Raw genomic sequence first — 26,116 nt, forward strand, 5'->3', positions numbered from 1 at the left:
AAACGTCCTTACCAGTGCTAATGGCTGGCCATGGGCATAAAGCCTGGTCTAACTCATAAGCCTAAAACCTTAAATTCCACACCATAAGCCAGAGTGGTGAGGACCTGCCTGCCATCTCAGGCTAAACTGTGAGACTTTGTCACAAACAGTCCTATCCACAAGCAAGGCATCAGGGCCAAGTATATTCAAGCCACAGCCATTGAGCTACCTCTTTCCCCAAGGTCCATAAAAGTGATGACTTCTCATTGGTCAGCGGCAGTGAGAAGAAACATGTCAGTCCTGTAGGCTGACTGAGCTGCGGCAGGAAACCGAAGATGAGAGGCCTCTGGAGCTGTGCCCTGACCTGACTCACAAGCCCACATGACTCCATGGGAGATGAGAAAGGCAGAGGACCCAAATGAAGCTTCAGGTCTATCCCACCCCTGAACAATGTTTGAGAAAAGACACCATGACCACAGCAACTCTTATAAAGGAAAACATTCCATTTGGGTTGGCTTACAGCTTCAGACATTTAGCCCATTATCATCATGTTGGGAAGCGTGGCAGTGTGCAGGCAGACAGAGTGCTGGAGAAGAAGCTGAGAGTTCTACATCTTGATCTGCAGGCAACAGAAGGAGTCTGTATCACTAGGCATAGCTTGAGCACATGTGACCTCAAAGCCCGCCTCCACAGTGACACACTTCCTCCAACAAGGCCACACCTCCTAACAGTCTATGGGTCAAACCTTCAAACACACGAGTCTATGGGGACCATTCCTATTCAAACCACCACAGAGGGTAAAAGGTGAGACATGTTTACGGACATGACCTGTGACCATACAGTGGCCTTGTCTACTGGTCAACATGACCCATCTAGTGTTCCAAGATCAGATCAACAACTTTTCCTAGAGAGAGAAAGAAAGACAGAGAGAGAGGGAGAGCAAACAAGGTTCTAACTGAGTTTGCCAAAAGTGCTGGGCTCTGGCCTCTTTTGGCCTTGGTCTTTTCTCAGGGTAATGTTTACATAGAGCAGTCTTGAGAGATGAGGTGCCATGTCCCACTGGATATGATTATTACTGCTCATTCCAAACCAACAGATTCTACAGGCAGCATTCTTCTCCTGTGATGCAACCCACTGCATGTGGAGACGTCTACACAGGCCCACTCGTGTTTCCATATAGGACTTGCTGGTCGGGGCAAACTGTGTTGACACTGAATTACAGTTTACTGCTTTTTAACACAGATCGTGAGTATTTGTCCCTAACCCAGGACTGTCAAACTTTCATCAACCTGGGGGAAGACAACTTGGGAAAATCTCAGACCCTTCCCAGCTCCTGACAGAAGGTAGAATGAAGAGCAAGACTCCTAACTATGCCCCACCTTTTCCTGAAGACCGGAAGTTGAGTGTCGTGGTCACCATCCATGTTCTCTTGACTGAGATGGGGCTCAGCAGAGCTGTTTCCTAGGGGTCTTGCCACAGATTTCTTGAGTTAGCTCTGTCATGTTTTCAAGCTCCCAGATTCTGTAAATTCTCTTCATGGTTACATGTTGTCTTGGTTTAAACGCTCCTTGTAGATGCACAAGCTCATTGAAAATAAGAAAACTTATTGACTCTTTGAGCACAAGTACGCTGTCTCTACAGAGCAGAGATCTGCCAATACCCCAGAGGATATGCTAGTCACCACGTTCATCACTGTTAGGGTGCAGACCCAAGATTCAGCTGCCAGAAACGTCATTGCCACTGCAGGAGTGCTGGGGTAGAGGCTGGTGGGAAATGTTCAGGTCATGTGGACCGTGACCTGTGGAAGAACTAACTCTGTCATGAGAAGGAAGTCATGTGAGGATGAAGATTCCCTCCTGCTTGAAGAATGTATGCCCTTTAAGGTGTTATCTGACGTTCTAAATCGCCAACACTGCCAGCACCATGACCATGGATTTCCCAATCTCCAGAACGGGGACAACTACCTGAACTTCATTTCCTCAGTTTCGGGTCTTCTGTACACCACTATCAGTATTTTAAAATTCAGTGCCCACATACACAAAGCCCATCTACTCATCTCTCCCTACTCTTCCCCCATTGTATGTGAGAGTGGTCACATACAATGCATACGAGCCGAGGAAATGGGCCAGGGTCTCAGTTGGTGGAGTGCTTACTCGCACACAGGAAGCCCTGGCTTCCACCCCCAGCACCGCATAAATGGTGTGGTGGTTCACACCTGTAATCTCAGCATTGAGGACGTGGAGGAAGGAAGACCGGGAGTTCAAGGCCATCCTCAGCTAGGTTCTAGGCCAGCCTGGGCTAAATGAGAACCTATCTCAGAGAAAAAAGAAAAATAAATAGGCCCAGAGTGGGACTCCAAGGCATGCGCCTACAGTCCCAGACACTGTGGAGAAGGAGGCCAGAGGATCGCTTGAGCCCTGAAGTTTCCAGGCAACCAAGGAACACAGCAAACACCCAAAAGAAACTGACCTAGGTTCTGACTGTCTCCTGATCCTGTAGAAACACTGGTCCCTGTACTTTGGACAGATTGGATGGCGATTTAGTTTCCTATTTGTTCAGTACACATGGTCAACCACTAGGCAACATACCTCCTAGAAAACCTTTGGTGTCTGCTCGCCCAAAGGCACCAGCGCTGATGGCTTTGTCTCTTTGGAATGCTGATTCCATTTCCCTGGTACAGGTTTAAAAAGACCCCAGAGTCTTTCCAATTTCAAGTGGGTAAGAGACTGTTCTAGAGGCCTGGCTACTAGGCAAATGTTCCTTTTGCTCTTAAGTACTTCACATTTTCTTATCACTAGAAAGGAAATACACAAAGGGCTCACTGTGGGGTGCATGCCCAGAAGAAGAGGCTGCCTAGCTTGTTTCAGACAGCTTTAAGCCTCCAGACAAAAGTTCTCTTGGCCCCTTGCAAGTTCATTATAGTTACGGAAGATATTAGGGCTTCAAGGGAAAGTCTAGCAGTAATAATCAGAGACTTAGGGCTGGGGAGATGGCTCAGTGGTTAAGAACAGGCATTGCTCTTCCTGAAGACCAGAGTCTGTTCCCAGCAGCCATGTTAAGCATAACTCCAGAAGGGTCTGGTTAAAGGGGAGCCTTGGAGTCGGCACAGGACACACCCAGACACCAAACTCAGCACAAATGTGATTTATTACCCCCAGAGAGACTTGGGGGGCTGGAGGAGCTGCCTCTGGATCAGGCGGAGGTGGGAGCAGATGTTTCTGCAGGAGTGGGTTTTTAAGGAGAAAAGGGGAGTCTGTGCTAGGGTGAGTTGGTAAGTCCTGGTTGGACATGTTAGTCAGTGTAGCCAGATAATGAATTTTGATTGCTGGACCTTAGAGTTTTTAGTCAGGCATGAGGAAGCAGCCAAACAGGGAATAGACCTAGGCGGCTAGCTGTAGGGATGGAATCTAACGATTTAGAAGGGAAGGGAAGGGGAGAGGGCAAGACCCGCCGCCAGGCACCACCACGTTTGCATGCTTGGGCCTGTTGGCCCTTCACTGTCTCTGCAGGTACCTGCACATACACACACACACACACACACACACACCACAACACACACAACACACACAACACACAACACACACACACACACACACACACACACACACACACACACACACCACACACACGATTAAAAATAGTAACAATAAGCCAGGCATAGTGGTGCAAACCTTTAATCCCAGCACTCGGGAAACAGAGGCAGGTGAATCTCTGTGAGTTTGAGGCCAGTCAGGTCTACAGAGTGAGTTCCAGGACAGCCAGAGCTACATAGTTAGACCTTGTATTGAAAAAAATAATAATAAAAATCATTTTAATTAAAAAATAATCAGATACTTCTTTCAAGGTGAAGCTTTCTGTGTTCTTATCAACCAATCTGGAGCCAGGTCATCAGTTAGCCACCTTGAGAAGATATATCATGACAGAGGAAGATATGCAACATCATTTGGGGGCCTGGGGGACACTGTGAGGTGGAGAATAAACCGGAAGTGGTGGCCCTGTGAAGGAGTGAGGGAAGGGATAGAGTAAGAATCACAGGCTTCTGCACAAATTCAGGAGACTCAGCTAGGCTGAATGGGAGTGTTGAGCCCCTGAAAGGAACTCTCATCTTTCTCGGTAACCAGTCTGCATTCTTATCTTTTCTCTGTGTTCTCAGTTCCTGGCCGGGAACAGCTGGTGCAAAGCTTGGCTTTGGCAGGATACAGTGTTGAATTCAAAGTGCAGAAGCCAGGGATGTATGTAGACTGAACTCACTGAAGAGAGACATCTGAGTCACCAGTGTTAGGGTTACAAACCCTGTACAGGAGACAAGTCTTTGGATGGTCAAGGATCCAAGGCTCTAACCAGATATCATGACTGCCAGACATAAGATATAACTGAGTGAATCCCATCACTGTCTCTGTTTCAGGCTAACTGCCGGGGTAGCTGCTGGCTACATCACAGTGTCCCCTTTATGAGGAACCAGGAGAAACAGCTCCTGTGGCCAAGAGCCAGGCACAGCTATTTCTTCTGGACAGCCGGTAAGTTCTCTCCCTGTGGACACATGGGTTTTCTGGCTGATATCCTATAGTTACTACATGGATGCTAAGACCCTGATTTGGAGTCTACCTCTAACCTCAGGAACTTTCCGTTTCCAAGTATCACCCTTTATCTTCCTGATATCCATAGTCAACATTACTGTTCTCTATAACCCATCTATGAAATTCAGCCAGAAATGACCACCTTAACCTAAGCTGCTACCACTTAAAGCCAGATTTTTAAATACTCCAGTTTATTCATTTTATAAAACCTTGAGATTCTCTGAATCTCAAACAGCATTGTCTCATGGAGACGGGATTTAAGCTACATGTAAGATACACAAAGGATACATGTAAGCTACGTGAAGGCCAAGGTCAGAAGAATCTTTAACCTGTCTTTATGTATTTGCTTGGCTAAAAATTTTGTAGCTCCTGGATACTTCTAATACAAGCCTTACTTGTAAATGGAGGGATACATTCTACTAACAAGTATAATGATAGTGAAACCTGGAAGATGTGTGTGTGTAAGCATGTGAGTGTGTGTGTAAGCATGTGTGTAAGCATGTGTGTGTAAGCATGTGAGTGTAAGCATGTGAGTGTGTGTGCGTGTAAGTGTGTGTGTGTGTGTGTGTGTGTGTGTGTGTGTGTGTGTGTAAGCATGTGAGTGCAAGTGCCCACAGAGTCCCTAAGAGGGCATCTGACCCCCTGAAACTAGAGTTACAGGCAGTTGAGAGCTGTCCCTTGTGGGTGCTGGAAACCAAACTGTAGTCCTCTGAAAAAACAGCAAGTCTGCACCATCTCTCCAGCTCCAGATTTCAAGGAAAATTTAAAAGCTTTTCTGTGTTACTTTTTCTTCTCTGGACCACCCACCCTTGGCTCCATCTGAGAAACATGTAATATAGAGTGGTAATATATATCTGGTAAGAAAAAAGGAAATATACGTTTTGTGTATTCTGTACTTCTTATAGGGACTACTTAGTAGGCTACTTTAAGTTACTAAGAAATTAGAGTGTTGCTATATTGGGGTAAACAATATTTTATTTAAATATATATATATATATATATAATTAAAAATTACTCAAGGGCTGGTAAGATGGCTCAGGCTTGCTGGACATGCCTGAAAATTTGAGTTCCAATCCCAGGACCCACATGAAGGTAGACGGTGGTAAAGACTATTAATTCAGAAATTCTTAACCTGGGGTTTTTAAGATCCTGGTATAAGAATAAAACTGAAGTAGTGTTCCTAAAATTTGACTGATGTGTGGTGGTGGTGGTGGTAGGGGGTGGTTATATGTGTATTTTCTACTACCCTTTAAGCAAAATATAGCACTTCCTTCCCTTGTGGAAATAGGCAACCATGCATAGAAGTATTAGAAGCTGCCACTTTGTACCAGTAGAAGTCACCAAAATATTCACAGTACACTTAAGATATTTATTGTCTTTCTTAAATTATAGTGATGGGGCTGGAAAGACTGCCCAGAAGTTAAGAGCACTTGCTGCTCTTGCACAGGACCTAGGTTCAGTTCCCAGGACCCACATGGTGATTCATAACCAACTGTAATTCCAGTTCCAGGGGATACGACGCCCTCTTCTGGCCTCTGTGGGCACTACACACACTAAACCACATAAAATAAAAAATCTCTCTCTTAAAAAAAAAAAAAAGAACTATATTAGTGATTGGACCTACTGCTACATCTTATTGAGTAGCTTGCTAAACGGTCACATACTGTGTTATCAATTTATGGCTTCTAATGTCTTATATCAGGTTCCCAAAATTATCCCAACACGAAGTCGATAGGCCTGGCTCACAGAAAGATTAATAATCCTAAATTTTAGTCTATTTCTTTAGTCTAGAAAGCCTGCCTAGGTAATGCATAGATGAGCCGGCTCCCTACGGTCCGCTGGTGTTTGTGCATGGTTCCTCTTTACTTTATCTGATGCACTCACCTTCACCTATCATATACCAGGCACCTACCCTGCTCAGAACCTGCCTTGGACCTTAGGAGGCACCACCCAGGAGAGGACAGGCGGGTTTTGTAGCGTGTTCATTCCACGCGCACCTGACTCTGCTAGAGGCCAGGTCGTGACACCAGGGACAAACGAGATCAAGTTTGGTCCAGATGGCAGCATCCGAATCACTTGGGGCTTGTTAGAATGGCAGATTCCCAGGTGGCACCCACAAATGTTCCGCAAGAGAAACTCGGGGGTCCTAGTGAGAGGCGCCCTCCGTCAACCCTGGCGGGTAGAGGTGACGGAGGGCAACGGGAGGCTGGCAGAGGACCGGAGGAGCGGTCCCCGCGAGTCGCAAGTCGAGACCCCCGGGGGAGCGTTTCTCGCCGTTGCATCCGGAAGTCGCTCTACCCGGCGCCTCGGGCGGGACGGACCGCGGCTGCCCGCAGTGGGCTCCGCGCTCCGGGGCGGGCGGCGCGCGCGGTCACGTGGCGGCGGCGCGCGTAGCTAAATACGCGGCGCCGGCCATTTTGTGCGAGAATCCGCAGCGCCGCCTCCCCGCTCGCGCCTCGCCGCCGCCGCCGCCGCCTCTGCGTCTTCCTGCGCACCGGGCTTCCGCCGCTTCATTGATTTCCGTTTCTCGCCGCTGCAGCCTCCTGACACGGTGATCCGGGCGGGCCCCGCAGGAATTTTATCCCCTCACCGGCCTCACACTAGTGTCGCATGTCCACTATCCAGAACCTCCAATCTTTCGGTAAGGTCCGGCCGCCGGCCGCCGCCCGCGTCCCGCTGGGCTTTGTCTCGGCGCCCAGAAGATGGCGACGGGGGCGCCCAGGGACCCTGGCCGCGGGGACCGCTCCCTCCCGGCCTTGTCTGGGTCTGCTGCCCCCGGGAGGCCGGGGCCGGGCCGGGGGACGTGGGCCTCGGGGACTCACAGGAAGGTTGGGGACATGCTAGGGCTGCAGAGAGGACCTGACATGGCAGGGAGACCGGGGCTTCAGGTGAAGACTTAGGGGGGATAGAGGACCGCAGGGTTGCAGAGACAGGGGCTCGGTGGGGGCTTGTCCGGATTCTGACACGGGCAGGGAGCCTCGGACTCGAGGGACTCGCTTAGGGCCTCGGGGCTGGCCAGGGCTTTGCAAGGAGACTGGAGGGGTGGGGCTCAAGCTGGGGAACTTGACAGCTTTCAGGCGACTGGGGGACCCGTGACTCTCAGAGGACTCACAAGTGGGGGTGGGGGGGCGGTGCTGTTAGCTCAGTCCTTGCTGGAAGACTGGGGATGCTCAAGGTCTAGGGGAGCTGCGACTTCAGTCAGCAAGGAAGGTAAGGGCCAGACCTGGAGCTCGGGGGTTGGGGGTGGGGTGCCTGAGGGACGGACAACTGGCAGGAGCTGGGGGCGGAGCTGGCCTCAGCTGGTTTTGAGCAGCGCCCAGAGGCATCTGATAAGATACATAGATACAGGCCCCTCTGATTTGGCATGGAAGTAGTCCTGTTATCTCTGCTTGCAGCCATTTGTAAATTACACCTCTTGAGATCGCATGTATATGTTTATTTTATTTTGCAAGGCTCGGTTACTACGTTAACTGATTGGGGTGGGTGGTATAGAATGTTTCTGTTGTCAGGATGTCACCTTGGAGATGACGCATCTTCTTGTAGCTATATGCTTCTTGTGGCTATATGAAGTCAGGTTTTCGGAAATGTCTTTTGTCTCATTAGAGGGTGGCTTCAACAATGGTGTTCTCTATTTTTAAGCCGAATATTGGCACACACAGCCTGCTTAGGCTTTTTCTCCTTTGGAAAACTTGATATCACAGTGAGCCCCATCCTCCTGCAGCAACGAAGCAGGAACCCGGGAACCATGGCCGCAGTCTCTCCAGACCTGTAGTGGACCACATTCCTAGACAGTAATACTATCCTTCCTAATTTTTTTTCTTGTGCTGTGGCTTTTTTCTGTCCCTCTGCAGACCCCTTTGCTGATGCAACTAAGGGTGACGACTTACTCCCGGCAGGGACTGAGGATTACATTCATATAAGAATCCAGCAGCGGAACGGCAGGAAGACGCTGACCACTGTGCAGGGCATTGCGGACGATTATGACAAAAAGAAACTTGTGAAAGCCTTCAAAAAGGTGATGAGGTCGGGAGCGGGTGGATGGGTACCAGTGTGCAGGCCCAGGGAAGCTGTTTTGTTCTCCAGCTAAAACTGAGGTTTACCTGGCTTTCAAATCGAAATGTGAGCCATTAGTTTTTGCTGTTTCTTCCCCTGATATAATTTCCTTCGTTTACAAAGTCACTTAGGTCTGGAGGGCTGGGAGTTCTAGAGGACACTGCTCCTTAGTGTAGTCAAGCCGAATGGAGTAGTTAATTTGTTGTAATTAAAGTAAAACCTCTGCATTTGACTTTGTTGTAGAAATTTGCCTGTAATGGTACTGTGATTGAACATCCTGAGTACGGAGAGGTTATTCAGCTTCAAGGTGACCAAAGAAAGAACATTTGCCAGTTTCTTTTGGAGGTAAGTGGCTGGGTTCTCTGTGCGACCTTGAGATTGCTTCTAAGAACATCTTTAAAGAGACAGGAGTCCTTTCCTACTTAGTAAAAACCACCCGGCTGAAGTAAATGAAGTGATGGAGGTGAACAGGGTCAGTATCGACTGAAGATGGCAAGGCCTCTCTAGAGCTCACGCTGTGGCTGGGTGGACTGGAGATTGCCGTAGAAACAGCACAGGTGTGCAAATGGGGGTGGGGGTAGGGGGCTGCCAGCTGTTGGTTGCATGTGGTGTGGGTGTAAACTGCTGGTTGCTGTCGTGATTCTGCTGAGCATAGTTTTTCTTTACAGGTTGGCATCGTCAAGGAAGAGCAGCTGAAGGTTCACGGATTCTAAGATGAACCCAAACATGTGGCGAGTTTCTTAAATGGTTTTGTTCTCTCAACCTAGTTTGGCTGCCTCGGGGAGATGATTCTCTACAGTAAACGATGGACTTTGCATTTATTTAATCATTCAGACTCCCACTCACACCTGCATGGCTACAGAAAACACGGGGTATGTAGGCTCCTGAGTCATAAGAAAATCGCGGTGAGATGGGAACGAAGCCCCAGTTCGTCCTAACATGTTTCCAATGGAAAAGATTTTGTTTTGAGTGTTTATTGTTCAGTTTATTTTCACTTGATTATTACATGTTTTTTGTTGTTGTTGTTGTTGTTGTATTAAACCGTGTATGTTGCAGCTTAACAATAAAAAGAGAGTCTGAGTACTTTTGTGAGCATTCATGCTCCCAGATCTAAGCCAGTAATGCACGTTTGTGTTTTCATTGCTGAGAAGGAGGAACATGAACTGTCACTCTTTCCTGAAACTTCTAGTGGCCATCAGGAGTTGATCAGCTTCAGAACGTCAACAGGTAGAGAGTTCTGTTGCAGCTGACACAGTGGTTGTCATCCCCAGGAGGCGCCTGTCTCAAAAATGCGTTAGTCACCGGCACTGCCTTGTAGGTGTGGGTGGTGCTGCTGCGGTCTTCAGGGTGGAGGGCATTGGGCTTTGGGTTAGTACTCCTAGAGTGCTGGACAGTGGCCGAGTTGAGTGGCAGCCATGCTTCTGCTCTGGAGCTGGGGTGACTGTATCAGGGTGATAATAGGCAATGATCGTGAGGTGTCTACACTCGATCGTGTATCCCTGGTGTCTTGTCAAACAGTGATTTGCTGGACAGAAAAATATGCCAGGAAACCACTGAGCCAAAGCAGAAAAAAAGCATTTGTAGTGTGCCCTGCTTCATGTAGTGGGGTGGCAATGTCTTGGTGTCAGTGCCCTGCACCTGGCCAGCCCTGCGCTCATCTTGTGAGGGCTGAGTCGTAGGCTTGCCTAGAAAGACTGTACCAGTATGTAAGACCAGTTCTGCACCCTTGAAATGAGTACACTTGGACATGTCAGGAGGTTTGGGAGACTTTTCCAGCCTTTTTGGTTGTCTTGTTGATTTTGAAACCTTGATGTCTGGAATTTGGTATGTCGAGCTGCTGGCCCCAAACTCAGATCCTCCTACCTCTGCCTCCTGAGTGCTGGGGTTAAAGGCGTGCGCCACTATGCCCAGCTTTTTCCACCATTTTAAGAATTGTCCCGAAGGCAGTGGTGGCACACACCTTTAATCCCAGCATTTGGGAGGCAGAGTGGATCTCCGAGTTTGAGGCCAGCCAGGGCTGCACAGAGAAACCCTGTCCCACAGCTCTACCTCACTTGTCCGGGGCTCCCTGTGCCTGAGGACTAAAGCAGAAGCTCAGCTTGCAGCAGAGTCCTATGTGCGTACGTTTGCTGAGTGAGAGCCTAGAAGATTGGCTGTATTAAGACACGGCAGGCCTTGGAGGTGGGAAGAAAAGGACACCTACTGCTCTGTCACCTGAGAACAGCGGGGCTGCTGGAACAAGGACTGGCTGTGTGCCCTCCTCCTTGTCTTTTGCATAGTGTCTGCAGGTTTACAGAAACCAGTCACAGAAGAGGTGGTGAGCAGCCTCATCCAAACAGCCAGAGCCCGGGCCTCAGTGCCTCAGCTCAAAAGACGGTACAGACAGCCCTGTACATGAGAAACAGACAGGACAGACGGCCCTGTACATGAGAAACAGAGGCAGGACTCAGGACAGACAGCCCTGTACGTGAGAAACAGAGACAGGATTCAGGACAGGTGGCCCTGTACATGAGAAACAGACAGGACACAGGACAGACAGCCCAGTCAGTACCTGAGAAACAGGACAGACAGACTTGTACATGAGAACAAAGTGAGGGTTCCCCATCCCAGTCCCGTTGGAAGACTATGAGCTGCATTCTCTGGTGGTTCGCACTTCTGGATGCAGAACAGAGCAGCAAGGGCCAAATACATTTGTCCTGGACTTTGAGGCTTGACAGAGACCTTAGCAAAACCATTATGAAAGGAGAGCTTAGGTTGAGGCCCGGTCTAGAGTAGATAGGTCCCTAGGGAGCAGCCTGCCCTACCTACTAAGGGACTCTAGTGGCAAGCTGTTCTCACAAGAGGGGGAGGTGTCCAGCACAGAGAAGGAACAGCTCATCCCAGCCGTGATGGCGGTTCCCCAGAATCTGAGACACTGGGGGTGCGGCTTCTGTGTCACCAGCTGGCCACAGGCTGAAGGAATGAGAAGAGCTTGCAGCCCAGGAGACTTCAAGCTCATTAGATCGCCCTCAACACATCTGTTCACCAAGTGAGATACACACGGCAGCCTAGTAAGTGAAGGGCAGCTTCAGTGGCAGTACATTGAAAGTGTGGTCTGGCTGGTGGGCCCTGCTTGTCCAGCATTGACGGTAATGGACGCATGGGGTGGGGCAAAGGCCGCGCCTGAGTGGTTCAGCACATTTCCGCTAAGGAAGCATCACGGGGTGGGATTGGCACCAGTGTCGGGAGCTGCTCTAAATCCCAGGTGCTGGATGACATGCTATGAGGATCAAAAATGGTGAAGTACACTCAGCGTGATTCGGTGGCTCACCTGTTTGACTGACAGGCTGATTGATGTGGCTCATAGCTCAGCTCCTGGCCACCAACAGCACGAGCCTGAGTCTCCTGTCTTCATCTCAAAATAGTGAGTAGCCTACAAACTTCGTGCAAGAAGCAATCAGATCTGGGGGCGGTGGCACATGCCTGTAATTCCAGCACTTGAGAGGAAGAAATAGGATCAAGAGTTAAAGGCCAGCCTGGGCTACTGGAGACCCTGTCTCAGACAGCAAGCAATTACAGGGAGGTGCAAAAGGTCTAAAGTTCAAAGTTCTCGGAGTGTCTAAATGCTCACAGACTTTGTTCGGGGCAGCCTGGTTTAACCTGGAGAGAAATCGAAGGGTCTCCAGGTTTTCAGCATCCTAGAAGAAAGCTGGCTTCTACCTCCAGTTTGCTGTTACACATTCTCACCTGGAAGCCACCCTTGAAGCCCACTGGGCAAGACATGCAGTCTGGGGAGTGGAGATAAGATTCTTAGTCCATGCCAGCTATGACCAGTGTTACAGGGAACTTACCTGGAAGGAGACAGTATCCCTTAAAGTCAAAAAAAGGCCCTCCATCCCCCGTCACCAGCATCCAGTCTGAATGAGTTCGTGCCATTGACTTGTTGGAAGCCGGGGAGGGGGGGGGGGGGGCTTACATCAGGGAGCTTACAACAATGAGTGCTGGTGGAGTCCCTAGCAATCCACTTGGTAGACCAAGAGTGTTAAAAAGGATAGGTTGGGTACTTCAAGAGGCGCCTTACGGCAGTAGGTGAGCCGTCAGCGCCCTCTTGTGGCTCCTGGCAGATGCAAGAAACCAGAACTTCGTTGTCTGCTATGTGGGTTGTTACACTGATCTCAGCCAGGCCTTGTTTACAATCCATAAAAAGCAATTTTAGCTTGCTGTGGTTTCAAGAAACGACACGATGTTTACACAGCCTTACCCTGGGAATGTACATAGCCACCACACATGCTATTAGGAAGTTAATTCTTTATCAACAGAGACATTTGTTTTCGTCCTCTAGTGACCGAGTAAGCCAGAAAAATAAAACAAACAAAACTGAGGCTTCTGAATTGTCGGTAGTAAGTAGATACAGCCTGGACATTCTCCACCTGACAGGGCTCCTCAACTTAAGCCTGAGTTTTACACCCTGAACAGCGCTCCCCCATTTAAACCTGTTGGGCCAATGCTGTGGGATGTTCTGTATGTTAAATGTGTTCTCTGATTGATTAATAAATAAAACACTGATTGGCAAGTAGCCAGGCAGGCAGTATAGGTGGGACAAGGAGAGAGGAGAATTCTGGGAAGTGGAAGGCTGAGGCAGAGAGACGCTGCCAGCTGCTGCCATGACAAGTGAGATGTAAGGTACCGGTAAGCCACGAGCCACATGGCAACTTATAAACTAATAGAAATGGGTTGATTTAAGATACAAGAACAGTTAGCAAGAAGCCTGCCACAGCCATACAGTTTGTGAGCAATATAAGTCTCTGTGTGCTTACTCGATTGGGTCTGAGCGGCTGCAGGACTGGTGGGTGAGAGAGATTTGTCCTGACCCTGGGCCAGGCAGGAAAACTCTAGCTACAGGCCAACACAGGTTAATGTGTCTTGGCTGAGCACACCCACTTAAGGTATTACCTGAAGGATTTGTCTGGGAAAGTGACAAGATTCCCTTAAACCCAAAAGGCTGTGCATAATACATGTTACCTTCCATTTAACACAAATCAGGTACCAGAAAGATGGCTCCTGCTGCTGAGCTTGACAACCTGAGTTCAGTCCCTGGAACCCACAATAGCATCATCCTCCAAATTGTCCTCTGACCTCTGCACATGCCCCCAATAAGTAAATCACACACACACACACACACACACACACACACACACACACACACACACACACACACGTTAAGGATGTATATGTGTGTGAATACAGGAAGACTCATCTGGAAACCCAGTGCAAATCAGGCTCTTCTTCTTCTGAAAATGACACTCGAGGTGTTGGTTTCACTGGAGCCAGTGACATCACTAGGTGACCCTGGTTCAGGAATGCCCCTGGAGAATCTTGAGGAAGTGTTATTTTAATGATGTAGTGACCTTAACAACACATCCTTGGGGCATCTATACAGTTTCAGCAGGCACTGGCCCTCCCTGGAAGGAAAGTAGCTGATTAGATTTCAGCATTCACGTGCTATCTTGCCCATGAGTGTCAGCTCCCACCATCCACACATGTCATGGCCAGCAGAGGCCCACAGTCACACCCTTGCAGACATTTATTCTCCCCTGCCTCATTCCACCCTCGGTATCCGTACCTAGCATGCACAGAGCCCTGGTTTGATTCTCAATACCACATAAACTGGGTATGGTGGCATACACCTGTAATCCCAGCACTCAGGAGAAGGCGGGAAGACCAGAAGTTCAATGTTATCCTTTGCTACTTTGTGAGTTCAAAGCCAGCCTGGCATACACAAGACCCTGTCGACCCTGTTCTACCTCTACTTGTCTGGATGAGCTAAAGGCAACTGGAGACAAGCTCTGTTTGCTTCTCCCTTCAGCTGTTGCCCTCTGTTGTGCCTGAGACAGTCATCATCCTGCTGAGATACTTGAACCTCACTTTCCCACTCAGATCCACTCCAGATGCTGTGTGTGCTCTTCTCCCTGCTTATGGGCAATAACTGCTGGGGTCCAGCCTCGGCTCAGGTTCAGGTCCTGAGATGGGGAAGGGGCATCGGCACAAGGAAAACTTCTGACCATCAGGTGGCCCCGAATAGCTCAGGCTGTCTTTATACGTAAACAGTTTAATTATACGTCATCATTCTGAAAGCCCCCATTGTTCCCCTTTATGCTTCCCCAGATACTTTCCCACTCCCTACATTGTGGGAGGCTAGTTCCTACTTTTCCCAGGGTTCCTGTGAGGAGGAAAGATGGACAAGAAAATATTAGATAGAAAGATAGTGAAGAGAAGAAATACAGAAACACAGGATAGCTTCGGGACGACCTGGGTCAATACCCAATGGCCCCTTCTGCCTCTTCAAGGGGACTTTTTATAACAATGCCAAGGGGTGGGACAAAAGACCTCCCCCTTGCTAGATCAAAGCACACCACACAGCCAAGTGTAGACCCTTCCAAACACCTGGTAACCACGCCCGTGGTTAGATCATCCCCATATTCAGCCCTGCTGGGTAAAGCAAGCTCGGATTCTCGGACCCTGAGTGAGTAAGTTCTCACTAGGAAACCTCTGTGGGTCTCTACACTACATAACCTTATTCTAGACAGAGCTCAGCATTTTTGCAGGCTTAACTAAATACCAAGCCAGACACATCCTGCTCTGCAGCACACTGTCTCAGCTACTGTGGTTACAAAGTTAAAAAGTAATTGCATGGGTACAGTGCTTTAAGGACAACAATACTTAAACCCAAACAGTTCTTTCCATGTCTTCAAGACACGCTTTTATACAGTTCCCTTTTCTACAAGAGGGTCCCATGTCTCAATCCCTCTGTAAAAGACAGACTGTGATAAGGCACTCTTCCCATCCCACTGTACTGTACTTCCACCAGTATAAGCTTCTGCGTATGGTAAAGATGGATCTCTCCATTCTGCATTTTACATTGCATTTTTCCCATTGGATCATATTAGGTCCTATCATTGATTCTATATGCTCACTGTGTGGTGATAGTGTGTCCCCCAATATATTGTGCACCTTAATAAACTTATCTGGGATCAGAGAACAGAACAGTCACTAACTAGACATAGAGGCCAGAAAATGGTGGCACACACACCTTTAATTCTAGCCTTCTGGAGGCAGAGATCCATCTGGATCTCTGTGAGTTCAAAGCCACACTGGAAACAACTAGGCATGGTGGCACATGCCTTTAATCCCAGGAAGTGATGGCAGGAAGCAGAAAGGTATATAAGGAGTGAAAACCAGAAACTAGAGTCTGTTAAGCTTTTAGGCTTTTGAGCAGCAGTTCAGCTGAGATCCATTCAGATGAGGACACAGAGGCTTCCAGTCTGAGGAAACAGGATCAGCTGAGGAACTGAGTGAGATTGGCTGTGGCTGGTTCTGCTTCTCTGGTCTTTCAGTGTTCACCCCAGCACCTGGCTCCGGGTTTGTTTTTATTAATAAGACCTTCTGACAATTAGTGCTCCACTCAGTGTGCAGGGAACTTACTCAACAGTTGGCACTGTGTCTATACCTGAGACTTTTTCCCTATTCTGCGTACACGTGCCCTGCTCTCCTTCCCAGAACTGTAAGGCATGGTTAATGTTCCAAGTGTTGTTTGCTCACATGTACCTAACTGTCGCTATTGAGTCAGAAAAAGTTCCCAGGACTAGGAGTTGTAGTTAGTAATTCCAGAGAAGAGATTTGAGAAACATCAGTCCCCTGCTGAAACTTAGGGAAAAATATTCGAAAAAAAAACAGAATTTCCAGGGAGAATTACAGCCATTGCATGTGTTTAATATTGTGGCTGTTCTGTTCTCTGACCCCAGATAAGTTTATTAGGGTGCACAATATTTTGGGCAGCACAATATCAACCACAGACAAAACTAGACAGACAAATTATTTGAAAATATTTTTGCCTGTTTTTCTTGAAAAAATTCTCAAGATTTTTAAGTTATTTGGTGGCATTGGGTAGCTACTTTCCCCATAACTATGAACAGTAAATATCGAAGTTTCCAAGGCTGTGTGCTTAGCTCAGCCACGAAAGACAGCAGAGCAGGACTGTTTTAACAAAAATTCATGTATGGGACAGAAATCAATTTCACGCCACTGTCACATGCCACCAATACTACTGTTCTTTAGACTTCTGATGCAATTACTTTGCAGTGAGGAAAATAATCTCTTTTAAGCAACTGGCCCTGCAGCAAGCCAAGGCAGGGTCCAGGCCATTTGCCAAAAGTCCTCATGACACCAACACTGCCTGTGTCAGAAAGTCAATGACGAGATGCTTTCCTCTGTGGCACAGCTGGTTCTCCAGCCAGGAGAGGCTTCCGGCCCAGCTCAGTCCTGCTAAATTCCTGGTACCATGGATTCCAGCTATGTAGGGTAGCAGGTCGCCTCCCACTCCTGCGTTTCCTTATCCATAAACAATGATGATGGCACCCTGAGAGACTCAGTGTGAACCCAGGACGAGAGTTAAATGAGGCAACCAAGAGAACTGCATCTGCATCATGGCAGAGGTGGCTCATGATCAAAATGCCCCGAGGAGAGGATTGGATGCCCTCTTCTGGCCTCTGAATGCATCAGGCATGCATGTGGTGCACTTACATAAATGCAGACAAAACACACACATAAAATAAGTCTAAAAAAAATTAAAAAGACTACCACACTGAGGCAAACGGCTGCTAACCTAGGTCAACTGCTCCAGTCTTTCTCTGGAGAATGAACTTCTAGTGGACTGAATGCTGAATTCCTCAGGGAGATGGGAACTCAGGGAGACCTTCCACCTGGTGACAAGTATTGAAGGAGGGAGGTGATGTTTCCATGCCGTCACATGACTCAATGTACTCTCTATGGATTTTGCCAATTGGTGATTGGTCACCTTCAGCATTTGGTTCAAATTAGCTTTTGAGGTTATCAATGGAGAAAGTGTGGGCTGGAGACCTATATGGAAATCAGAGGAAAGCTTGGGAGCTGGAGCCAATGAGGGGATTCAGTTGTTTCTCTTCACTAGGCCTTGGGATGCATTCAGCACAGATGCACCAGGGCAGCGAGCAACAGGCAGCGGGCAGCTTGAGCTCGGGGCTCCCTGTTCTTTTCTGTGTGTTTTCTCACTGTTGCTGCTTTCGAAGACAGTCTTACTACTCAGCCCAGGCTAGCCGTGGATCCCGACTATTGGGCTTCTGTGTGCCGCTTACAGGTACCAGCCACCATGCTACCATGCTCAGGTTTTTTTCTTCTTATTTATTAGTGTTTCCAAAGATCTATCAATTATCAATCTTTTCAAAATGCCAATTTCTTTGTCTTTTTAAAAAAAAATCTATTATTTTGAGAGAAGGTCTCCTTATGTGCCCTGGCTATCCTGGAACTCACCATGTAGACCATGCTGGTCTTGAACTCACAAAGATCCACTGGCCTCTCTGGAGTGCTGGGATCAAAGGCGTGTGCCACCACTCCCAGCTTGGCCTTTTTTAACCCTCCCTATTATATTCTTATCGTCTCTTTCCCCATCTCTTCGCTCTATTGGTTTTGTAACTTCTCAAGCTTCTCTTCCCCGATACCGTAAGTAAGCATTTAGAGACAGTGTCCCAGGTGCAGCCCCCACAGCTTGTTTTGTTAGCTTGTTTTTATTGTTTATTTGCTTTTTTTTGTGGAGTTTGTTTGTTTTTGGTTTTTCCAGACAGGGTTTTTCTGTGTAGCCTTGGTTGTCTTGGAACTCTGTAGAACAGGCTAGCCTTGAATTCACAGAGATCTGCCTGCCTCTGACTCCCAAGTGCTGGGATTAAAGGCGTGCGCCACCAACACCTGGCCTTTGTTAGCTAGTTTTAAGACAGGGCTTGCTCCCTAGCAAGGCTGGCCTTGAACTTATCCTCCTGCCTCAGCTTCCCATGTGCTGGCTTTACCAGTGTGCCTCACCCTGCCCAGCTGCCATGAATTTTGACACATCACGCTTCTATTACCATTCACTTAGTGCTCTTTTCTGACGTCTGGTAAATAAGGTGTTCTCCACTGGCTGTGGGCTCTGTGGTCCACTCTTAACTCCACTGAACATATGCACTCTTCCCAACGCCCTCTCCAAGTGGGTTCATCCTCAGAGCTATGAGAAACTCAATTTAAAAATTGTGCTTGTGACATTTGTTTACTGATTGCGCTGAAGAGAGCACTCCTTTCCTGCTTTTCTGTCCCTATTGGTATCAAGTGTATCAGGAACACCTTTGCCTGTTTGAACCACTAGAGAGAGAGAGAGAGAGAGAGAGAGAGAGAGAGAGAGAGAGAGAGAGACAGAGACAGAGACAGAGACAGAGACAGAGACAGAGACACAGAGAGACACAGAAAGACACAGACAGAGAATGAGAGGTAATACCTCATGGGACCAATAGGTGATGCTATTGGCCCATTGATGGTCAACCCTTGCATCTCCTGTATTAACATTCTTTTATTTGCATTGGCCTTAGAAGACCCAGGAGACAGCGATGTGGACAGGTTATAATAATGCTCAATATATTCTCAGATGCTCCATGTACACAAGAACAAAATTAAAGCCTTTGCTCTGAAAACATTCTGATATTCCCTCCTGGACATCTATTCCAGAAGCACCCCGGAGTGGGGGAGAAGCCCCTGCTTCCCTGAGCTCCTGTCCCATAAGAGCCCTAGACTCCATCTCTAGAGACACTCTTCAAAGCAGCATTTGCCTGCTCTCTGGTTGCAGACGACCTGTTCTTCCGAAGCTCACCAAGAGGACTCCTCAGTTGGGGTAATTCTCTAGAAGGAAAGAGGGGGTAGGCAGGATGGCACCAGTAATGGTTGGCGCTCATTATTGATTTGACATGCTCAAGAATAAGCCATAACGGGAATCTCAAGGAGGGCTTGTATCATCATCTAATCTTCATAGCTTGTGGAAAAACTCAATTCAAAACTGTACTTGAGACACCATATACTTACCGAACACCCTGAAGATAGTGTTTCTTTTACTTTCTGCTCATATTGGTTTCAAGTGTGTCAGGAACAACAACATTACCTGATGGAGCCACAAAACCATGGTTTGTTCTATTTTATACTTTGGTTTAAAAAAGATGTAACACTTCCAAGTGGTTGACAGGTGGCGCTATTGGCCTGTTTATGATCAGTGCTTACATTTCTCCTATTGATCTGCTCCTGTTTGCATTGGTCTTAGAGAAAAGAGTTAGCTTGAGTGCCGGGGTTGCGTGGGAAGACCTGCCTGCTGTGAGAGGCACCATCTCCTGAGCAGGGGCTCTGGGACTAGGCCACCTGAGCGCGAGCTGTCTGCTCTCGACTGTGGATGCGCTATGATTAGCTGCTCTGATAACTCCACAGCTGACAGTCTCTAACCTGGAATTAGGAGCCAGGTAAACACATTCTTCTCTAAGTTGCTTTTGTCTGGGTATTTTTTTTATTTAATTTTATTTTATGTGCATTGGTGTTTTGTCCACAATCATGTCTGTGTGAGGGTGTTGGACCCCCTGGAAGGGGGGTTAGAGACAAGCTGTGAGCTACCATGTGGGTACTGGGAATTGAACTGGGTCCTCTGGAAGAGCAGCCAGTGCTCTTAAACACTGGCCACCTCTCCAGCCCCCTTGTCTGGGTATTTTAACACAGTTGCAGGAAAACATTAAGACACACCTGGCAGAGGGCATGGGGCACAGCTTTCCCAACCACGCACACCCTCGTGTGCATGCACCTCATTAGATGCGTGAACTGCACAGCGAAATTCTTTGAAAAGGAAGTCCAGGCCTGGAGAGATGGCTCGGTGGTTAAGGCACTGGCTGCTCTTCCAGAGGACCCTGGTTTGATTCCCAGCACCCACATGGCACCTCACAGTTGTCTGTAAACCCACCCCTAAGGATCCAACACGCTCACACCAATGCACATAAAATAAAATGACATGCCTCAACAGGGCTGGAAAACGGAGCAGTCCGGAAGTGGGGGAGACAAGACCACAGACAGGGCCCCACTCAGGACGGCCTGGCCTGCTCTGAGTCACCCTGGTGTGAGACTGTGGCTTGCAGGTTGTGTGCTGCCCTGGGTGGCTCTGTTTTGAGTATAAACCCATACCCAGGAAGCACAGACAGAAAAACAACTTATTCCCACTATAAACTTACCAAAGTTGATTCAGGCCACATTGGTGTTACCAAACTTGGAGGCACATTGAATACTCCATGAAGCCAAGTTCGTCTACCTGTTCTCAAAAGCCAATTAGAATAGCCAAATATATACAATTATGGGTACATACATGATGATATATACGTGTAGAACAAGGAACAAGAGGCATGCCATATTGCCCTCCATCGTTCTCCATCTCGGTCCTACACCAGCCCCTTTCAGAACTCAGAGAGACAGGTGCTTAGCCCCAGGCTAACGGGACGCTTCCTTCTCAGGGGTCTAGCTTCTGGATGGAGGTGACTGGGTTCCTAAGCTGTCTGACTCCACCATGGGAAGGCTGGGTATGCCTTTATGAGAGAGGGAGAGGGGCACGCCAATGCGCTACCCTGTAACTGCCAGGTTTGTGCTGTAGCAGGCTATCTCTCCACCCCAACCAGTCAAACAAGAACTTACTAATATCCAGGCTTGGTAGTAATCTTCGCTACCTGGGAGGCCGAAGCAAGAAGATCATGAGTTCAGAGATTTCCCAGGCTAGAGTGAATTATACTGGGAAATGATTTTTAAAGTGGTGGGGCTGTAGCTAAATGGTAGAGCTCCTGCCTTAAGGCATAAGGCTCCAATTCCATTTCCAGGGCCACAGACAACAGCTGCAAAACTTACTCTTAGAGTCCAGCAAGGGGTGACTCACCCTCACACAAACATGGTTAAACCTTCAGGGTCTTTCCTTTTCAAATCCCTGTAATTGTGGAACCCAGTTTTGCACCTTTTATTTCATTTACACCCTATTGTTGTTGTCGTTATTGTTTTATTGTTGTTTGACAGGGTTTCTCTCTCTGTAACCTTGGCTGTCCTGGAACTCATTCCGTAGACTAGGCTAGCCTCAAACTCAGAGATCTGCCTGCCTGTGCCTCCCAAGTGCTGGGATTAAAGGCATGTGCCACTATCACCTGGTTCATTTACATCCCTTTTCCAAAGGTCTTTAGATCTAGATTATACATATCAGGCAATTCCCCAGCAATGGGCAATGTTCTTGCTCTCGGAGATTTTGGCCAGGAAATGGGGAAATAATCAAGCAATTAGCACGCACTGCAGCCATCTGCACAAGGCCACAAGGAGAACAGAAACAACAGACAGGCCACAGAGCTGTCTACACACAGCTATGAGAAATCATTAGAAGCAGGTGTGGTGGCTTACACCTATAATCACCACACTCAGGAGATTGGAGTTGGAGGATTGCTGTAAATCTTTGGCCAGCCTGGACGACATAGTGAGTTCTACTTTGGTTACTCTGCATACAGAATAAGATTGTATAAAAGGAAAAAAAAATAAAGGAAAGGAAGACAATCTTTATCAATACTACTGAAAATTTTGAGCTCCCAAACTGAATCACTAGTCAATCCCTTTGTGTAGAGATAGGGAAAAAGACAACTGGTCAACCTCACAATTTGCCTTAAATGAGACAATGTAGCTTTTCTGGTCTTCAAGTGACTCCTTTATATACAGAAAATAAGTAAGCTTGGCTTTGTTTTTTTTTTTTTAAAAAATCCAGCTTATCAGCCTCTGTCAATAATACTGGGGCTGTAGCTCAGTGGTAGAATGCTAGTCTGGCATACACAAGGCCCTGAGTTCCATCCACACAAACACAGGGAAACAAACAAAAGTATTAGGTAGTCCTCTATGCTTCAATTATTATTATTATTATTATTATTATTAGTAGTAGTAGTAGTAGTAGTAGTAGTAAATAGGGGTGAGGTATGTGGGGATGGGGTACAAATTCATTGATTATGGGATCAATGTGACTGGGAAGAGATTGTCCTTGCTTTGTAAATTGTCCTCCACAGGCTCATTCAAATACTTCTTCCTCACCTGTATTGGATGGTTGGGGAACCACTGGAAGATAGGGCCTCGGTAGAAGTGGGTTGCTGCCAGGTGGGCCTTGAGATTTATAGCCTACTTCCTATCTCATCTCTGTTCTCTGGTCCTCTGAGATGTGGGCAAGCAGTTAACACATGTCCCTGATTCAACAAAGCTGCTCCCTGCCATGTGTTCCCGATCATGAAAAATTGTCTCCTTATAAACCCACTCTCCCTTGAGTTACTTCTTGCCATGTAGTTGGTCTCAGAGATAAGAAAAGTAACTAACAGTTCTCCTGAATAAATAGCCTTCCAAAGAATTTATTTTATTTTGAGACAGGGCTTCACTCTGTAGCTCTGGCTGGCCTGGAACTCACTTTGTAGACTAGGTTGGCCTTGAATTCATAGGGATCCACATGACGCTGCCTCCAGAGTGCTGGAATTAAAGGCATGCACTAACTAACGTGCTTAGCCCCACGGAGTTCTCACTGAGGTCTCACAGGGAAAGGAGGTGGGGAGAGGAGGAGAAATCTTTTGTCAGGAGGACTTTAGCTTCCACCCCTTGCCACACCCAGACTTCCAGTCTCTTCAGTCTGATTCTGCTCTAGATGAACTGGTCACAGAGGTCCAAATCTTGAGGACTGTGTTCCATTTAGCATCAGATACTGAAGGATTGAGGCCTCTCTTCCATGTCCACATCTGCAGTGGGGAAGCCACCTGTGAAAACCAGGGCTGCCATCTTCCCCACTGGGCCTGTCAAAAAGTGCTGCTTGAAAGGCCCAGCATATCATAGCATCCTATTTAAGAAGACACCAGAAAGCCAGTCTATGCCGGCCACCCTAGTCCATCCATGGCAGCTGTTTTTATACCTGCTATCATATTTCTCAACATCGAATTTCTTTTTGCAAGAGAGAAAGGTGTTCCATAAAACTGCCTAAGAAGGTTGAGGGTGTAGACGGGCTGGTAGAGTGCTTCTCTAGCATGCATGAGGTTCAATCTTCAGTGTCACAGAAACTGGGCTTGGTGACTTGTAATCCTAGCACTCAGGTGGTGGTGGGGCATGTAGATAAGAGGATCAGAAGCTCAGGGCCATCTTCTACTACATGGTAAGTTGGAGGCCAGCCTGGGCTTCATGAAACCCTGTTTTAAAATGGAAAATAATCCCAGCACTCGGGAGGAAGAGGCAGGTGGCTCTCCGTGAGTTTGAGAGCAGCCTGGTCTACGTAGAGAGTCCAGGACAGCCAGAGCTACACATTGAGACCCTGTTTCAAAAACAAAATAAACAAGGCACCCACCCAAGGGCCCAAGAGAAGAACCAGCCCATCACACATACACCCAGGAAGAAGGTCTGATCTTGGCACTGGTCCTTGGGTTGCTCTCCCAGATTCTTGTTTACACTAAGAACTCAGAGACACCTCCTGGAGCTTCATCTTTAATTAAACTTTACTTCACTGATGCTCTGTCCCTGTGGCCACATGCTGCTGGAAATCAGTGCCACAGCAACCCGCCTTCCCACCCTCCATGCCCCCTTCCCAACAGAATCTGGCAGGAAACACCCAGGAGCATCACCAGTATGAGGAAGATTGTCCTGACTATTCAAGCTGCAGCTTTGCTCAGAAAGCAACAAAGCTTTCCCTGGAGAAGCCACAGCCTGCCTGCAGGCACAGGATGCATGCCGTTGGTGATTCACAGAGAGATTTGAACAAATTAGGATTACGCAATGACTCATTTAACTCATCTCGTTTCCCATGGAAAGTCACCAGGATGAGCATGAGAAACTAGACTGCTTCCAACCCTTCACAAAGTGTCGACTTGTGCCAGGTGCCGTGGGGGAGACAGATGAACACAGCTTTCTGCAGACACTGCCGGAGCCCTCCTGCTGTGGACCTGGCAGCTGCATGACACTGGGCTTCCTGTGCCTCTAAGGCTTTCCTCTGACTGTAGGAACGTGGTGGGAGTGACTGGAAATGTCAGGGAGACGATGCTCCAGGTATCTGGTGGACAGACAGCTTAGCTTCCTCAACACCTAGTTTTTCTTTGTCTCTTACATGGTGCCCAGATCAGTGCTCACTGCTTCCTTTTAGTAATTCACTCTTTGTCTCCCACTAACCTTCTCTGACTCACTTTGCCCTTCCTATAAAAGGATTGCGGTACGGCTTTTCCCATGACTACTCGCACCCAAATCCTAGACTCATTATGTACTTTAGGAGGAACCCACATGAAGACATGTCTAATCTAAACCTTAGTGATAATGACATTCACAAGTTCACCTTATTAGACACAAGGATGTCATCTCAAATAGCTGGAGGCCAAAGCCAACAAGTGGCAGGATAATTAACCTCCATTATAGATATGGAATAGATGCAGGTCAGAACCAAGTGGGGCCCAAAGGTCCTCGAGAGGCTGTGTGCCCTCTGGGTACGGCTGTCACTATGCTGGGAAGGTTCTTAAATGCAAGATAAGGCCAATGTTTCTAGATCTTCCCATTTAGAGAGGTTCAAGTCCCACAACTCTAAAACTGGCTTTTCTATTTTTGAAATCAATTTAAAACACTATGAAGACAGATAAACCCATGTGTTGATCAGCGTTCATTCACAGTTCCCACCCCCAAAGCTCCTCAAGTGAAGGAGAGGGTAGACTGTTCACTGTGAGGGTGGCCTTTGGCACAGGCGGGAGGTACTTGACACCCTTCAGTAAATGTGCTCTTTTCTGTGAAAAGATAACATTTATTCCAGGCTGGGCATGGTGCTGCATGCCTGTAACCCAGTGCTTAGGGATGTGAGACAGGAGGATTGTGAGTTCAAGCTTATCTTGGGCTACAGAGCCAAACCTGGTCTCTGTAAACAAACAAACAGGGTAGGGAGTGAGGAGAGATAACATTTACTCAGTATTTTCTATTGTCTTTTATTTTTATTATCTAATTACAAAATTAACACAGTTACTGTGGCAAGGAGGACCTATGCAGAGAAGAATTGGGAATAGAGCAAGAGTTTCTGTTAATACCAAAGATGGGAGGAGAAGACCACCGACCCAAATCATCATGGCCAAATTAATTAAAGCATGCAATCAATTAAGGCAAGCTTTTTTATTCATGCACATGAGCTATCTTCCCCTAGAGCAGGATTCAAGTGGTCAGCACTGGATGTGAAGAAAACAAGGCTTTTATAGAGCTCAGGGTGGGGCGTTTCAAATGGAGGGAAATAGTTGGGGTTACAGGCGCTCAAAACAAGGTAGTCACAACGGGTGGTCATGACAAGGTAGTCACAGGGGTCATGTAACCTTTTGAAACAAAGGTAGGGTTGCAAGATGCTGAGACTCTTGTGCCTTTATAAGCATGGGTCTCCTTCTCGTCATCCTTGGAGCCAAATGATCACCTGAGAAAGTCCATGCTGTACAGGAAAGCCACACGTAGATGTTCTAAACAACAGACCCACTTCAGCCCTTCCCTAAGAACAGTGTCTGCCAGCATATGATCGAACAAGCTTCCAGACACTACAACTTTGAAGTCGTCCAGCTGAGACCCCTGGTGCTCTAAACAAAAGAACAAGTCATCTCATCAACCCTGGACCACGGATTCCACGG

At 47.7% G+C, this 26,116-nt stretch overlaps 1 protein-coding gene and 1 long non-coding RNA gene across 2 annotated transcripts; one reads left to right on the forward strand and one right to left on the reverse strand.

Moving 5' to 3' along the window:
• Nucleotides 1-5,904: 5,904 nt before the first annotated feature.
• Nucleotides 5,905-6,932, reverse strand: LOC143274373 (uncharacterized). The gene is made up of 2 exons (XR_013053006.1): nt 6,469-6,932; nt 5,905-6,109 (listed from the first exon to the last, which is right to left on the reverse strand). It is a non-coding gene; the product is annotated as an uncharacterized LOC143274373 (long non-coding RNA).
• A 30-nt stretch (nt 6,933-6,962) lies between these two features.
• Eif1b (eukaryotic translation initiation factor 1B) lies at nt 6,963-9,723 on the forward strand. The gene is made up of 4 exons (XM_006992025.4): nt 6,963-7,197; nt 8,408-8,571; nt 8,853-8,954; nt 9,278-9,723. Exons 1-4 carry the CDS (start codon nt 7,167-7,169, stop codon nt 9,320-9,322), a joined length of 342 nt encoding a protein of 113 aa, XP_006992087.1. The 5' UTR covers nt 6,963-7,166; the 3' UTR covers nt 9,323-9,723.
• The last annotated feature ends 16,393 nt before the right edge of the window (nt 9,724-26,116 follow it).

This window comes from Peromyscus maniculatus, chromosome 7, assembly GCF_049852395.1.
Source record: "Peromyscus maniculatus bairdii isolate BWxNUB_F1_BW_parent chromosome 7, HU_Pman_BW_mat_3.1, whole genome shotgun sequence".
Classification (NCBI taxonomy): domain Eukaryota; kingdom Metazoa; phylum Chordata; class Mammalia; order Rodentia; family Cricetidae; genus Peromyscus; species Peromyscus maniculatus.

What these genes read in the sequence shown, in the direction of transcription:
- Eif1b (XM_006992025.4), top strand. Translation starts at nt 7,167, where the DNA reads ATGTCCACTATCCAGAACCTCCAATCTTTCG. An exon ending in TTGTGAAAGCCTTCAAAAAG is followed by an intron (nt 8,572 to 8,852) that starts GTGATGAGGTCG and finishes ACTTTGTTGTAG; the next exon opens with AAATTTGCCTGTAATGGTAC. An exon ending in TTTGCCAGTTTCTTTTGGAG is followed by an intron (nt 8,955 to 9,277) that starts GTAAGTGGCTGG and finishes TTTTCTTTACAG; the next exon opens with GTTGGCATCGTCAAGGAAGA.